Genomic DNA, 12,999 nt, shown 5'->3' with positions numbered 1-12,999 from the left:
GAACCATCAAGATGGGAGGAGTCCGCAGAGGCGGCGGAGGAAATTGGTAGCGAATGAGGCGTGCCCTGTTCGGAAAACTCGGCGCGTGCTGGCGACAAAGCCATGCGACATGGCCCGGCACGCCACAGGTATAACTTATGGGGCGGTTGCGCAAGGTGCGCCATGGGTTGATGACAGCGCGGCGAAGCAGCGGATTACGACGGACCGGTTCCTGTAGAGGTGGCAGCTGCGCGACAGATAGGTGGGAGTCGTAGGCGTCGTGGTAATGTAGTCTGGCGGCAACCTCTGCGTACTGATAGGGGCAGTCGCAGGCGGAAGCCGAGGACTGAAGGGCAAAACGTCGGCTACCTGCTGCTGAATGGTGCGTCAAAGTTTGAGATCAACGAATGGCTCAGGGTAGCCAGACACAGGCAGAAGCGACAGTTGGAGTGGCACCTCTTTCCGTACAAAGGTCTCGATCCGGGGAAGAAGTGAGGCCGGATCAGAAACCAGACTGCAAACCGTCGGCGCAGGAAGCGACTTGTACAGCACGCCGAGTCATCTGCTTCTAACTTTGTCAGAACTGGATAACATTATTGACTGTGGTTTCTTGGCTATCAACACCTGGAAAGCGTCGTCAGAGGTACCCTTCAAGATGTTGTTAATTTTATCTTCCTCGGGCATTGAAGGGTTGATGCGCTTGCAGAAGTTGACAATATCCTTCAGGTAACTCGTGAAAGTTTGGTTAGGGTGCTCAGGGCGAGCGCGAAGGCATTGTTCGGCACGCAGTTTTCGAACAGCTGGGCGGCCGAATACCTCCGAGAAATTGGTGTTGAAGAGAGGCAATTGGGCTCATGATTTTGGAACCACAATTTGTCTACACCGGTAAGATAGAGCAGGACGTTACTTAGATTGCTGGAATCGTCCCACTTGTAGATGCGGACGCGCGTGTACGACGACCACCAGTCGTCGACATCGTGTTCGTCAGCACCGCTGAAGACGCTGGGATCGCGCTGCTGGAGCCCGCCGGAACAGAGAATGGTAGGCGAAGGGATGGGGACTGTCTGGCTGGTGACCTCGGCCATAACGGACGTCGGAGGTAATGTGCGGCTACTGAGATCCAGGATGACGGAACGTACAGCAGCCTCCACCAAATGTAAGCAGAGGTGCGGCTCAGAAGAGCCTAGGTCGCTTTGCAACGCGCTACAAAGGTTCAGGCCAAGTGTTCGGGCTGCGAAAGATCTGCACACCTCTCGATATTCGGCTTCTTTCACGCACGTAGTTCACAACACTGCGCGAGCGTGGTTTCTACGCTAAATCTGGAACACCGTTATTCGGTGGCTGAAGAGTAACCACAAAGCGAAAAGCGAAGCGTAGCGGGCCACGAGCATGCACTCTAAACGTGGTCGCATTCGTGAGGAAAAAAATTCACGGGTCAATGACCAACTCTTTCGGCACGATCCATGTCATAGATATATCCCTGAGTTAAGCATTTAAGCGCCCAGGATGAGCATGGATGGAAGAATAGTGGTTTCGTCCGTGCTGGCAATAAGGTCGGCATCAAAACTGCATGACGGATCCACTAGACGTTCGTTCTTCGCATGCTCTTCCGCTGTTTGAGCCCGCTGAGAAGCAGCTGGTCCTTCAGTGGCGTGCTCAAGTTTACTTTTGGAGCAGCTATACACTACTCGGATGAGGAAACTTTATTGATTGTTCACTACTCTACCGCTAATTTTGGGTTTGCTGCCTCGTTGAGAGCCGATGAATTATACTTGTGTACTCCCACACGTTTGTAGACAGCCGAGCTAAAATCTCCCGGACGTAGCTTTAGAGCTTATCGCGGACTTGGTGTCCGAGATGAACAGATACACTATTGCTAGAACTACCATGCTCATTTGCGCTAACTCCACGCCGAAGAGCTGAATATTGAGCGTTCGTACGAAGCTGAACTTACGTCGTACGCGTATGTACGTCGTACTTACGCGTTGCGGAAAGCGTTCTCGTCGACAGGCGTTGACCGAGTTCTCGCTTATTATCCCGTTCTGATGTTTGCCTCCGTCCGTGGCGCGTTTTTTCTTTTTGTGCGGACACCTGTACAGCGGGCGATCAACGTATCTGCGACGAACAATCTTTGGTGGAGCGTAGTATACTCCTTAAGACGCGGATAACGTTCTGTTTTTTTTCGTGTCCGAGATTTTTTCGAATTCCGTCGTGACAGCACCAGTCTGGGGATTATGCTGGAGTTTACCTCGGCCTCCACATCTTGCGTGGCACGGAGGGATTTGCTGACGAGGGAAATTCACTCGACAGACTGTAAAAATCCATCGAGGTTGAAGAACCACATGGCGTTACGGTAATCACACAGAGATGAGAACTTTTCGGATTAAAATTGAAAGGATAGCTGTTATTGTTCCCTCTGCCGCTTCCGCTTGGCGTCGGTTGCTACCCGGACACATGATGACTGCTGTCGCTTCATTGCATACCGCCTCAGTAGAATGCCGCAAGAATCCCTTGTTGCGATAGAACGATGAGTGAAGAGGAGTGGAGGGGGGGGGGGTGGCTACCACTTTATCGTCCGTTGTAGGCTCACGCCACCCTGTACCCTTTCCATCCCTCTATCTTCTTCCCTACTTGCCGTTCCTCCACATACCCCTCCCACAATTTTTAGTAATGTTGATAGCCGTGGTTGTAGGATCTGTCCCCACTAGACATTTTCGCTCTCAGCGCAACACAAACGGGACACTTACCAACTCGCCCAAATTTCCGCCTTGCTGCCTGCTAGACAGACAGATAGATTTATGAGGGCGCGAACTTAACCACGTCCTAACGGCGAGCTCTGGCGTCCGCCCGACATAATTACAAAAAGCTGCAATGCCACCTGTGAAAAGAGATGCCGATCTTGCTCCCCGGCTTTCTTTTCAGCGGAGTGTTCCCCTTACATTGAGCAGAGCCGTCGAATGCCAGCCAGAGAAGGCGATCCAGCGCAATTTACACGTCGCCGATGCCGTTGCTTATAAGGGCCAGTTCTGACGCCTTCTCAGACACCTTGCACAGCATGCCGGACTCGGGAGTCTAAAACAGCAGAGACGCCAGCCTTCACAATGAACAATTGCTGGCACGGCCCGATTTATGTTGGCTTCGGGCGGACAAGCTGTAAATGTACATTATAGTAATCTACTAGAAATTTCCATTTATGAATGATCGTTTCAGTAGGAAAACGTACGATGGCCAGTTTTAAAAGCATACTGTGCAGGCGCCTCTGTCTAGGACTACGTGCGCATTCCGCTTTGTGACGACTGCAAGCGAGGTGCATAGCAAGAAAGCAAGCACACTACACGAAATGTGTCTGCTACAACTGTAAGGATTTTAAGTATTTGGGCATGCCAGAAATACCCGCAGTGTTTTTGACCTGTGAACAGCACACCACGCTAGCTAGAGCGCTGCACAAAGAAGTTTGCTTACTTAAAAAATTGGAACGACAGTTGCCCCGATAACTTTCGTGGGTGTAATACAAACACTGAGAATAATCAGGTGAGTGAAAAGAATCTAAGAAGCACACCCTAAAAGGAGAAAAGATATCCTCGTGGTCATCGCCAGCAATATGTGTATGTATAGAGAACAATAGTGCGCTGTGAGCAGGAAATCAATCGCTTTTATAGGTGCGGCTCTTGCGGCACCGCTGAACACTTCTACTCACAAATAAATTCAGAGTGCTAGTGGTACCTATTCATACGAAGGGACCATGATACAGCTCTGAAATATTCAGCTACCTGAAGGCGAAGAACAAATACAGCTCGCTAAATTTATTTGCAGTGCTGTTTACCACGTCAGTAGCATGTTAGGCGTACGAGGACAAGTGGGGAACTGCAGGCCTGAATGGGCTTCCTTATGTACCAACTTGGCGGCATTCTCTCTCCTGACGAGAACATAATGAGCGATTGGGAGTCTTGCTTATTGAATCACGTCCTTCTGAACTTTTTGGCGCTCTCACATTACGCAAACAAAAGCCTGTTTCGCGTTTGGCTGAGAAACTTGCAGGTGCTTATCTGCAACCTCTGGAATTCGCCACAGTGCTAGTCGTGTACCTTCTGCGTCTGCCATTGACTTCTTGTTGACGATAATAGAAATGCGGACAACCCTGTGTGGCCTACGGCGTCGGTATGCACCTGGTTTCGACGGTATTACCAAGTAAATGCTACAGAACCTTTCTCTTGACAACATGAATGCGTTCCTGAACTCCTTCAGTCATGTTCGAATGAACAGCGCCGTTCTACCGTCATGGAAGGTGCTTGTGTTGTTCCGGTGCCTAGAAAAAGACGGCCGATGTGGCCTGATATCATCTGATATCTCTGATATTCGATCATCGTGATATCTGATAGCAGATATCGCGTTTTAGTTGAGACTTCTTTGTCAATTAGAGTCAACGGTTGCGAACTATTTTCCTGTTAAATAAATATACAGTGCGCAGACATGATCGGCCTGACCGATCAAGGGGTGGTATCGTTATTGTCGTTCTTGAAGTCAGTTCTTGAGTTATCCCGATGCAATCAGAACTTCAATTTCTTCACATATGTTACCTGAAACCATCATGATGTTTCAAGTAACACTTGTTGCTGGCTAGTTGGTGCATAGTTCTATGTACAAACGTTGGACGCGAAGTGCGTTGTCCTCAACACCGTTCTTGTGAATGTTTCTTATTTTGCGCTAACGTTTGTATATTGCATCATGATGTAATTTTTTTGCGTGCTATCGTCCTCCGCTTTGTGTCTATATATTCTGTGATGAGCTGTGAGATTGCCTGTACAAAGTTGGGTCTAGATACCCAAAAGCGCCGATTTTGCGTCTGGGAGTCTTCAATTTTCTATGTATTCGTGGAATGCTCTCAACCTCGCGTAACCACTAATTCATCCGAGCGCTTAGCTTTAATGGACCTCTGCTTCACATTTAAGCTATGCAGCTCCTAAAGGAACCAACTCGCGCTACCCCATCCTGTGCAACCGTGCTGGAGCTTGACCTCGCGAACATTTCCGATTCTTCTCTAACTCTATTTACAGGTCTAAGTGACCAGTTCACAGTCCACTCCACTATTCCATAATGTTCATGCCGCCTTTAGAAACAAGCAAATATTTTCTGCGACTAGAAGACAGCAGACGTTCAGACTGTCAAAATTGCTTGAAAAAAGTTTGCTCACGCATTCGTCCCGCAGTTTTTGGAAAGCGCAGTGCATGAGAACTGGTAGTTACTGAAAACACTTGTCAAAGCCCTTGTGGACGTCACTCATGAAGGCGACCGCGGCCACATTTTTTGAGGGCTGCCAAAGAGGAGACAGCAGCGAAGCGGCGGCGGCAGCGTCCGGCACCTGGCCAAGGTCCCGAGTGTTCTCTAGCGCGTGCTAGGGAAACCTCGGCCTCTTCGACATTGCACTAGTACCGGCCGCGTGGATCACTGCAGGGTTTGCCCCTTAGACAAGTAGTCGGTATGTGTCAAAAGATTTGTGCAGGGCGTCCGGGGTCCGAAGACCCGGCTCAGGCGGGCGACCTGGGCTGTGGCGTTGTGGCCGAACTTTCACGGGGCGTCGAGGGACGCTTAGAGAAAAGTGAAGAATGTGGGACAACCTGCAAAGTGGACGCAGTGACGGGGGTTCAGGGCAGCAGCTGCCGGCCGCCGCATCAGGTGCGGCGCAGCAGGGATAACCAGGTGTGTCGGGGATACCGATAGTTGTGCACCTGTTGCCGGTTCGAGCTGCCTGGCGACCAGGCGGATGACTACGAGAGGCGCAGTGAGGTGCGCGGCGGGGAAATGGGTGTGGCGGACTGCATGAGCCTGCAGGGACACGCGCACAGCCAGCCGTGGACTGATTGGTTTGAACGTGGCGGCCGGCCGCACGAGTGGCGCCCTTGCCACAGGCTACAAGCCGGTCACGAAGGTCCGAAACACGGCGGCTGATGAAGCTGCAGCGTGGTGGAAACCTGCATCTGCAACGGGTGAGAGGTCGTGTGCGGCGGGCTCGCGTTGAACATGCGTGCGACGATGGCCGAGACGCTAGTGTCAGACATCTCTGAAGATGCGAGTACCGGTGGGGAGCAAGAAGGGCCCACATCAGTGGCCTGGTTTAACTTGAGGAGATGCGCTGGCACTGGTTCAGAGTCCATGGCACGCAAAGTAGAGTGGGTGAAAATCGCCATGCTTGGTGCTGCTCGCACTAGTTTGTCCGTCGCATACTGCTTTTTGTGACTGCAAGTGCTCTGCGGTCCTTTGCAGGAGCTGGAAGTCTGGCTAGCAGAAGTGGATTTGGGCGAGGCCTCTTAAACATCTGCTGGCCGTGGCTTCGACATCGCTGCAGAGGCCTGCGGAGCTGTTGGCTGTTGTGACGAAGAGATGAGGATGCCGAAAACCGTGACGCGCCGGCCGCTGGAGAACGTGCCTTGTCGTCAGGAGGCGGTGGCGATTACGAAGGGGATGCACAGGTTGAAGAACCAGCCGGAGAGATGGGGCGCTCGATGTGTGGTACCTCAACCGGTAATAGCGCAGGAGGACTCGCGGTAGTGTGCGAGGAACCTGGGCTGGAGCCCCTGTCGGACAGGTGCTTGCCACCGTACTTGCGTCCTTTGTCAAACTGTGTGGTGCAGTGCTGGCAGCAGGATAGTGGAGTGGAGCGCCGTTAAAGCGGATAAAAGCTTCATTCAATCCATCAAACAGGTGGTCGTCCGGAGGCGGAAGTTTGAGCTGGTCGAAGACGTTGGCGTGCAGCTGGCACTTGACAAGGACGAACCGCCAAAGCTGGTATGCCACGCCGTTGACATAAAGCTGGGCATCCACTTTCGGGAACCAAGCAATGGGGCTGTGCGGGCGGAATGGCCACAGCTGTACTCGGGACGGGTCCTGGGGCAGGATCGGGCGCCACTTATTTGTGGTAGCACTATGGCGAAGTATGAACTCAAAGGTACAGCTGCGGTGCTCTGGCTTTGGGGGTGTTCGGGCTGTGCTGGGTCACCACGATGTGCAGGTTGCCCAGGAAGGTGACCGCGGCCACATTTATTGAGGGCTGCCGAAGAGGAGACAGCAGCGGAGCGGCGGCGGCAGCGTCCGGCCCTGGCCAATGTTGTTGCTGTTAGACTATCAAAAGAAGGCAAATACCCACACTGGGGGATCGGCCAAGAATCTGGTAGCCATTCAGATTCGGGTGGTCCCGAGCGTTCCCCTGGCCAATGTCCCCGGCGTACTCATCAGCGCGTGCTGGGGAAACTTCGGCCTGTTCGGCATTTCGCTAGTGCCTGCCGCGTGGGTTGCTACACGCTCATTGATAAATATATTCCTATGCTGCAAATATGTAGCAAGAGTTGACCGTCCTCATTTAAACTAATTTCAAAACACCTATTGAAAAAAAACCGCAGGGTTTGGCCTTGCAAAAAAATTAACAATGCCAGTGCAAGGTTAGACTATCAATCTTCCGCCGTGGAGAATAAACATACCCTGGTCTGTGCCAAACACAATTATCGTCGTACAACCCTTCCTTGATTACTCCAAACACATGCAAATTTTGGAACGTTATCTGCATGGCTGAATGTGGAGAAGTTCGCCTGAAGAACAATCAAGGATTTTTGTTCCGGGCACACAGTGCTATATCCACCTAAATAACACATTTTCATCATCCTTTTACATGCTGCACCTTTAGCTTTCCCTATTATTTCGGCACATGAGTTCTTCCAGATGACCGTGTTCCTATCGAGTGCGTATGCATTTCAAAATTTTAATTCAATTTGCAAAAATTTCATCCTCAGATGGTACCGATGGTGTTAACTACGAATTTCTGTAAAGTATGCAACGCACTCATCCATAATATGGTCGCATGGCTTTTCACACTCAATGCAGAACGCCACGTTGCCCGATGACTGGAAGGTGGGGAAGGTGGTTCCGGTGCATAAATCTGGCGACCTACAGAGGACCCCCACTACAGACCAATCTCATTAACGTCAATCCCTTGCAAGTTGCCTAAATACGTAATTGTTGTAGCGGCGGGTGCCGCTCAAGTACACGAACTGCTAGCAACCAAAACCATCCCGGTTTATTGCCACATACAGTCATATATATACACATAACGACACTGGTGCGTCTGGCGGCAGGTGATCCCCAAACCGAAACCGAAACCACATATACAACATATTCCCTTCCTTATAAAAAAAAGACAGCTACATGGGTTAGTGATTTAGTAGTGATAGTACGTTAGTGCTCTTTTACAGAATTATATTTACAGTAACAACAATGTGCTTGTCTTATGCACTTAATACAAAAATATAAAACAAAAAGAGGAAAACAAGATACAACTCCATTTATGTCCATATTTCACAACATCAGCAAACTCAACACTCGTGCAGATTGTGACACGTTCATGTTCACTGCAAAACGTGTCTTTCTGTACTTAGTGTCCATAGCGGTCTGGAGGTCGTCTGTTCCTTGATGGCTGTACCCTACGCTGAGGTTCCGATGCTTCTGAGAAACCACTGGCGGCATGCAAAGTCTCTTCCGGCTCACAGCCGGTCACTGGTGACATAGGCGGCTGCTTCGCAGCAGCCACAGCTGAAGTTCTGGTTGGCGCTTCTGAAACGGGTCTCTCCAAGGTAGGCGGTGAGCTGCTTTCCCTAGCGGTGTCATTTGTCTCTTCCGGCTCACAGCCGGTCACTGGTGACATAGGCGGCTGCTTCGCAGCAGCCACAGCTGAAGTTCCGGTTGGCGCTTCTGAAACGGGTCTCTCCAAGGTAGGCGGTGAGCTGCTTTCCCTAGCGGTGTCATTTGTATCACTCCTTTCCCCCCACCCACAGATTGATGCAGAAGCTCGTGGCATCGTTGACAACTTTGAAGCGTTCCACGTTTTTCCATCATCAAGTTGGAAGGACGATTGCCCCTGCTTTCTTATCACTTTTCTTGGGCGGCTAAAAGCCAGGTCACCTTTAAAAGCAGTTTGTCTGCGTACTCGTACAAGGTCACCAACATTCACTTTGGTTTTCCTTGCGGCCCTGCGAGCGTCTGTGTATAGTTTACTGGATTGCTGCTTTTGCTTCACCCGCTCGCGTAGGCGGTGGAGCTCTGAAGTAGGGTCGGTTGCAAATATTGCTGACGGATACCCAACGACATCGAGCCGAGTCCTTGGTAGACGTCCATGCAGGAGAAGTGCTGGAGCAACTGCAGTTGTGGCATGCGGCGTACAACGGTAAATGCCCAAGTATTCTGTTACCGTTTGGCGTAAGGGACGCTGCTCGAGTGTAGCCACTTGAACAAAGCTTTCAAAAACTCTGTTGAACCGTTCTACCTGTCCGTTTGCTTGCGGGTAGTATACGGACGAATGCCGCAAGCGGATGCCGCGATCCTGCAGAAAAGCTTGGAACTCTCGAGATGAAAACTGCGGCCCGTTATCGCAAACAATTTCCTCTGGGTAACCTTCACGTGCGAACACTGACACCAAGAAGCCTGTTACTGTGCGTGTTGTGGCTTGGTTGCAAAAGTATACTTCGGGCCACTTAGAAAAGTAGTCGACCAGCGGGATCGCATATTGACAATCGTGTGGTGCTCTCTCAAATGGGCCAACAATGTCCATGCCAAGCTTTAGCTACGGTTCCTTTGGTAAGGGGACCGGGTTCAATGGTGCAGCCATAACCTTCGTGCTCTTGTCCGCTGCCTGGCATATACTACACGTTTGAATAGCTAGCTCGACTTGCCTGTCCATGGCTGGCCACCAAAATTTTTCTCGCAGACGTGCTTTCGTTCGTACAATTCCAGGGTGAGCCTCATGAGCAGCGGTAATTATCCGCGCTGTAAGTGATGCGAGAACCACAAGGCGTTCGCCACGCAAAATCAAATTGTCCACCACTGACAGTTCATCGCGAAGTTTGAGGAAAGGTTGAAGCTCACCCGGCAGAGATTTTTGCGCAGGCCAGGACGATTCAATGTAGGCCTTGATTCGTGGCAGTGTGCTGTCTTCCGACTGGGCCTGTTCAAACTCTTCCCTGGTAATGCAAGAAGATATAAGGGCAACTGATACAGTTTCATCTGGTAAAGTCTCTTCTTCCTGAGGAAGTGACGCAGGGAGGCGAGAGAGCGCATCTGCTACTCGATTTTGCGAACCCTTCCGGTACTTTACTGTATAGTTGTACTGCAGTAGGCGCTCCGCCCACCGTGCTATCCGCAAAGGACGCCTTCCTGGCCCTTGAGTAGACAGCAATGCGACCAAGGCTTGATGGTCAGTAAGCAACGTGAAATGGCGTCCCCACAAGTAAACATGCCACTTCTCGCACGCCCAAACACACGCAAGCGCTTCGCGTTCTCCTACTGAATATCTCCTCTCTGCAGATGAAAGCGCTCGAGAAGCAAAGGCGACAGTGTGTAGTTTCTCTCCCTCCACCTTTTGGAGAACCGCTCCAAGCCCACAGTCTGAAGCGTCAGTGGAAACAACAACTGGAAGAGATGCATCGAACATCCGCAGGACTATGTTGGACGCAAGTGCCTCTTTGGTCTTTCGAAAACTGGAGTCTACCTCGCCAGACCAAACAAATGGTTGTCCCTTTCGAAGCAGAACGCGCATCGGTTCAACCATATCGGCAAAGTTGGGAACGAACCTAGAGTAGTATTCGACCAGTCCCAGGAACGATCGAAGGCTGGCTGCATTGGTGGGTGCCGGTGTATCCTTGATGGAAGCAAACTTTTCCTCCAACGAAAAAATACCACTTGCTGTGATCCTGTGACCCAAAAATTAAAGTTCCTGCGTATCGAAGATACATTTGCTGTTCAGTTTGAGTCCTGCCTCTTTAATGCGTTGAAGTACTGCTGCAAGGTTATCTATGTGCACCTGCCGGCCCCGCCCGAAGACTATAATGTCATCTATATAGAAGAGCACGCCCTTACATCCTTGGAGGACTTTGGACATCATACTCTGAAATGCAGAAGGCGCGGAAGCCAGTCTGAAGTACACTCGTTTAAAACGAAAGAGGCCTTCGTGAGTTATAAATGCGGTCAAATCGCGACTCGCAGGGTGAAGCATGACCTGGTGGTAAGCTGATGCGAGGTCTAGCTTAGAAAAATTTGTGGCCCCCACTAAACTATGCAATAGCTCTTCTGTACGAGGAAGGGGAAAGCTGTATATCACGACAGCTTTGTTTGCTTGTCGAAGGTCTACACAGAGGCGAATACCTCCCTCTTTCTTCTTAACGACCACAATGGGTGACACCCATTCGGATGCCTCCACCCTCTCTATCACGTCCGGATTTTCCAACCGATGGAGCTCTTCCGAGACCAATGGTCGTAGCGAGAGCGGAAGGCGCCGAAGTTTGGATTGCACTGGCTGCACCGTGGATCGCGTTTTGACGTGATGCACAAAACCTTTCGCGAGGCCAAGGCCTGGACCGAAAAGAGATCCAAACTCGCCAACTAATTCTTCTGGGAGGTTAATATCCTGCACGGCTTTCGTCGGGTCAGGGCGCTGTTCCCTTCGAGAATTAGAAGTTAGCGTCGTTTCAAGGCATTGCAGAGAGGACCCATCAATCTGTAGACCGAGGGCCTTGATGGCATCGATACCCAAGAGTGCGGTGCCTTGTTCTACGACGTAGAAAAGAAGGCTTGTTGTGCTAGCTTTGTACGTAACGTCAGCGAAGAAACAACCACGAACCGGAATTGGCTGTTTTCAATAGTAGAGTAACCGAACAGTCGGGGCCAAAAGTACTTGGCCTTCAAAATACTGCTTAAAAAGATCGTGTGCAACAATGGAAACTGACGACCCAGAATCTACAAGGAAAGTTATGTCCGCACGGTCAATCGAAACTGTGACGTAAACAGTGGAGCGAGCGGCCGTCGTCACAGCCAGAATGCTCAAAACTTCCTCGCTTGGAGAGTCTTGGCTGTCTACCTCACGCACCGGAGCGGAGCCTCGTTTCTGGCAAACAGAGTGGAAGTGACCCATGACACCGCAATGGTCACAACGCTTGCTTTTGGCTGGACAGCGAACTGATGCTGCATTGTGCCGAGATGAACCACAGCGATAACAACGAGACTGGCGGTTGTGCGACCACTTCGAGCTCTCGTCGGATTCTGGTGTACGCGTAGGCGTATTTCCACGAGTATTTATGCGTCCAACATCTACAGAAGGAAATTCTTGCAGATCATTGTACGCCTGCTCAAACTGCTTTGCCAGTAGTACTGCTCTAACGAACGAGAGAGACGATCCTTCAAGCAGAAGACGCTCGCGCAAGCTCCGAGACGAAATACCAGCAACGAACTGGTCACGCAGCGAATCTTCCTCGGCAGGAAAAGAGCATGTAGCAGAAAGCTCCCGAAATGCAGTGATGTACTCATTCACTGATTCACCAGCTTGCTGAACTCGCCTACTGAAACGATGCCGTTCGGCAACAACATTGCTTGTTGCCGAAAAATGAGCATGCAGAGCGGCGACTGCGATATCGTACGACGATACTTCAGGCCTTGTGTCGCCTGTGCCCTTGCTATCTACCGGCGTTTTCTCAGTAGCAGTTTGCTCACCGAGCTTGACGTTGTCCAACGATAGAAGTGGTAATGTGTAAAATATGCGCTGACCTTCTACGCCGAGGCTGTGAAGAAGTAGTGCTTTGGGGCGATCCGGCGTGCAGTCAGAGGCCCCCGAAGCAAGCACGTAGTTCTCGAAGATGCGGAACCATTGCGGCCACGCAACAGCAGGTCGACCAGGCACAGGCAGGAACGGGGGCGGCGGCGCGAGTCCAGAAATGCTCATGGCGCCGGAAAGCAAGCGGCGAAAGTCACGCCCCCCGAAATGATCCCGTCCTCGTCGCCAATGTTGTAGCGGCAGGTGCCTCTCAAGTACACGAACTGCTAGCAACCAAAACCATCCCGGTTTATTGCCACATACAGTCATATATATACACATAGCGACACTGGTGCCTCTGGCGGAAGGTGATTCCCAAACCGAAACCGAAACCACATATACAACAGTAATATATTGTAGTATTAAGTCTCACCTTCAATCTAACTGATTCTTCACAC

General features: G+C 50.9%; 1 protein-coding gene across 1 annotated transcript; it reads right to left on the bottom strand.

Moving 5' to 3' along the window:
• Window positions 1–2,967: 2,967 nt before the first annotated feature.
• On the bottom strand, window positions 2,968–12,793 carry LOC144095538 (uncharacterized). Its single transcript, XM_077629236.1, has 4 exons — window positions 12,107–12,793; window positions 6,579–6,861; window positions 5,949–6,037; window positions 2,968–3,051 (listed from the first exon to the last, which is right to left on the bottom strand). Exons 1-4 carry the CDS (start codon window positions 12,728–12,730, stop codon window positions 2,968–2,970), a joined length of 1,080 nt encoding a protein of 359 aa, XP_077485362.1. The 5' UTR covers window positions 12,731–12,793.
• Window positions 12,794–12,999: the final 206 nt, after the last annotated feature.

The sequence above is a fragment of the Amblyomma americanum genome, chromosome 6 (genome assembly GCF_052857255.1).
Source record: "Amblyomma americanum isolate KBUSLIRL-KWMA chromosome 6, ASM5285725v1, whole genome shotgun sequence".
NCBI lineage: Eukaryota > Metazoa > Arthropoda > Arachnida > Ixodida > Ixodidae > Amblyomma > Amblyomma americanum.
The sequence above is the reverse complement of the archived record's forward strand: the minus strand, read 5'-3'. Positions and strand labels throughout refer to the sequence as shown.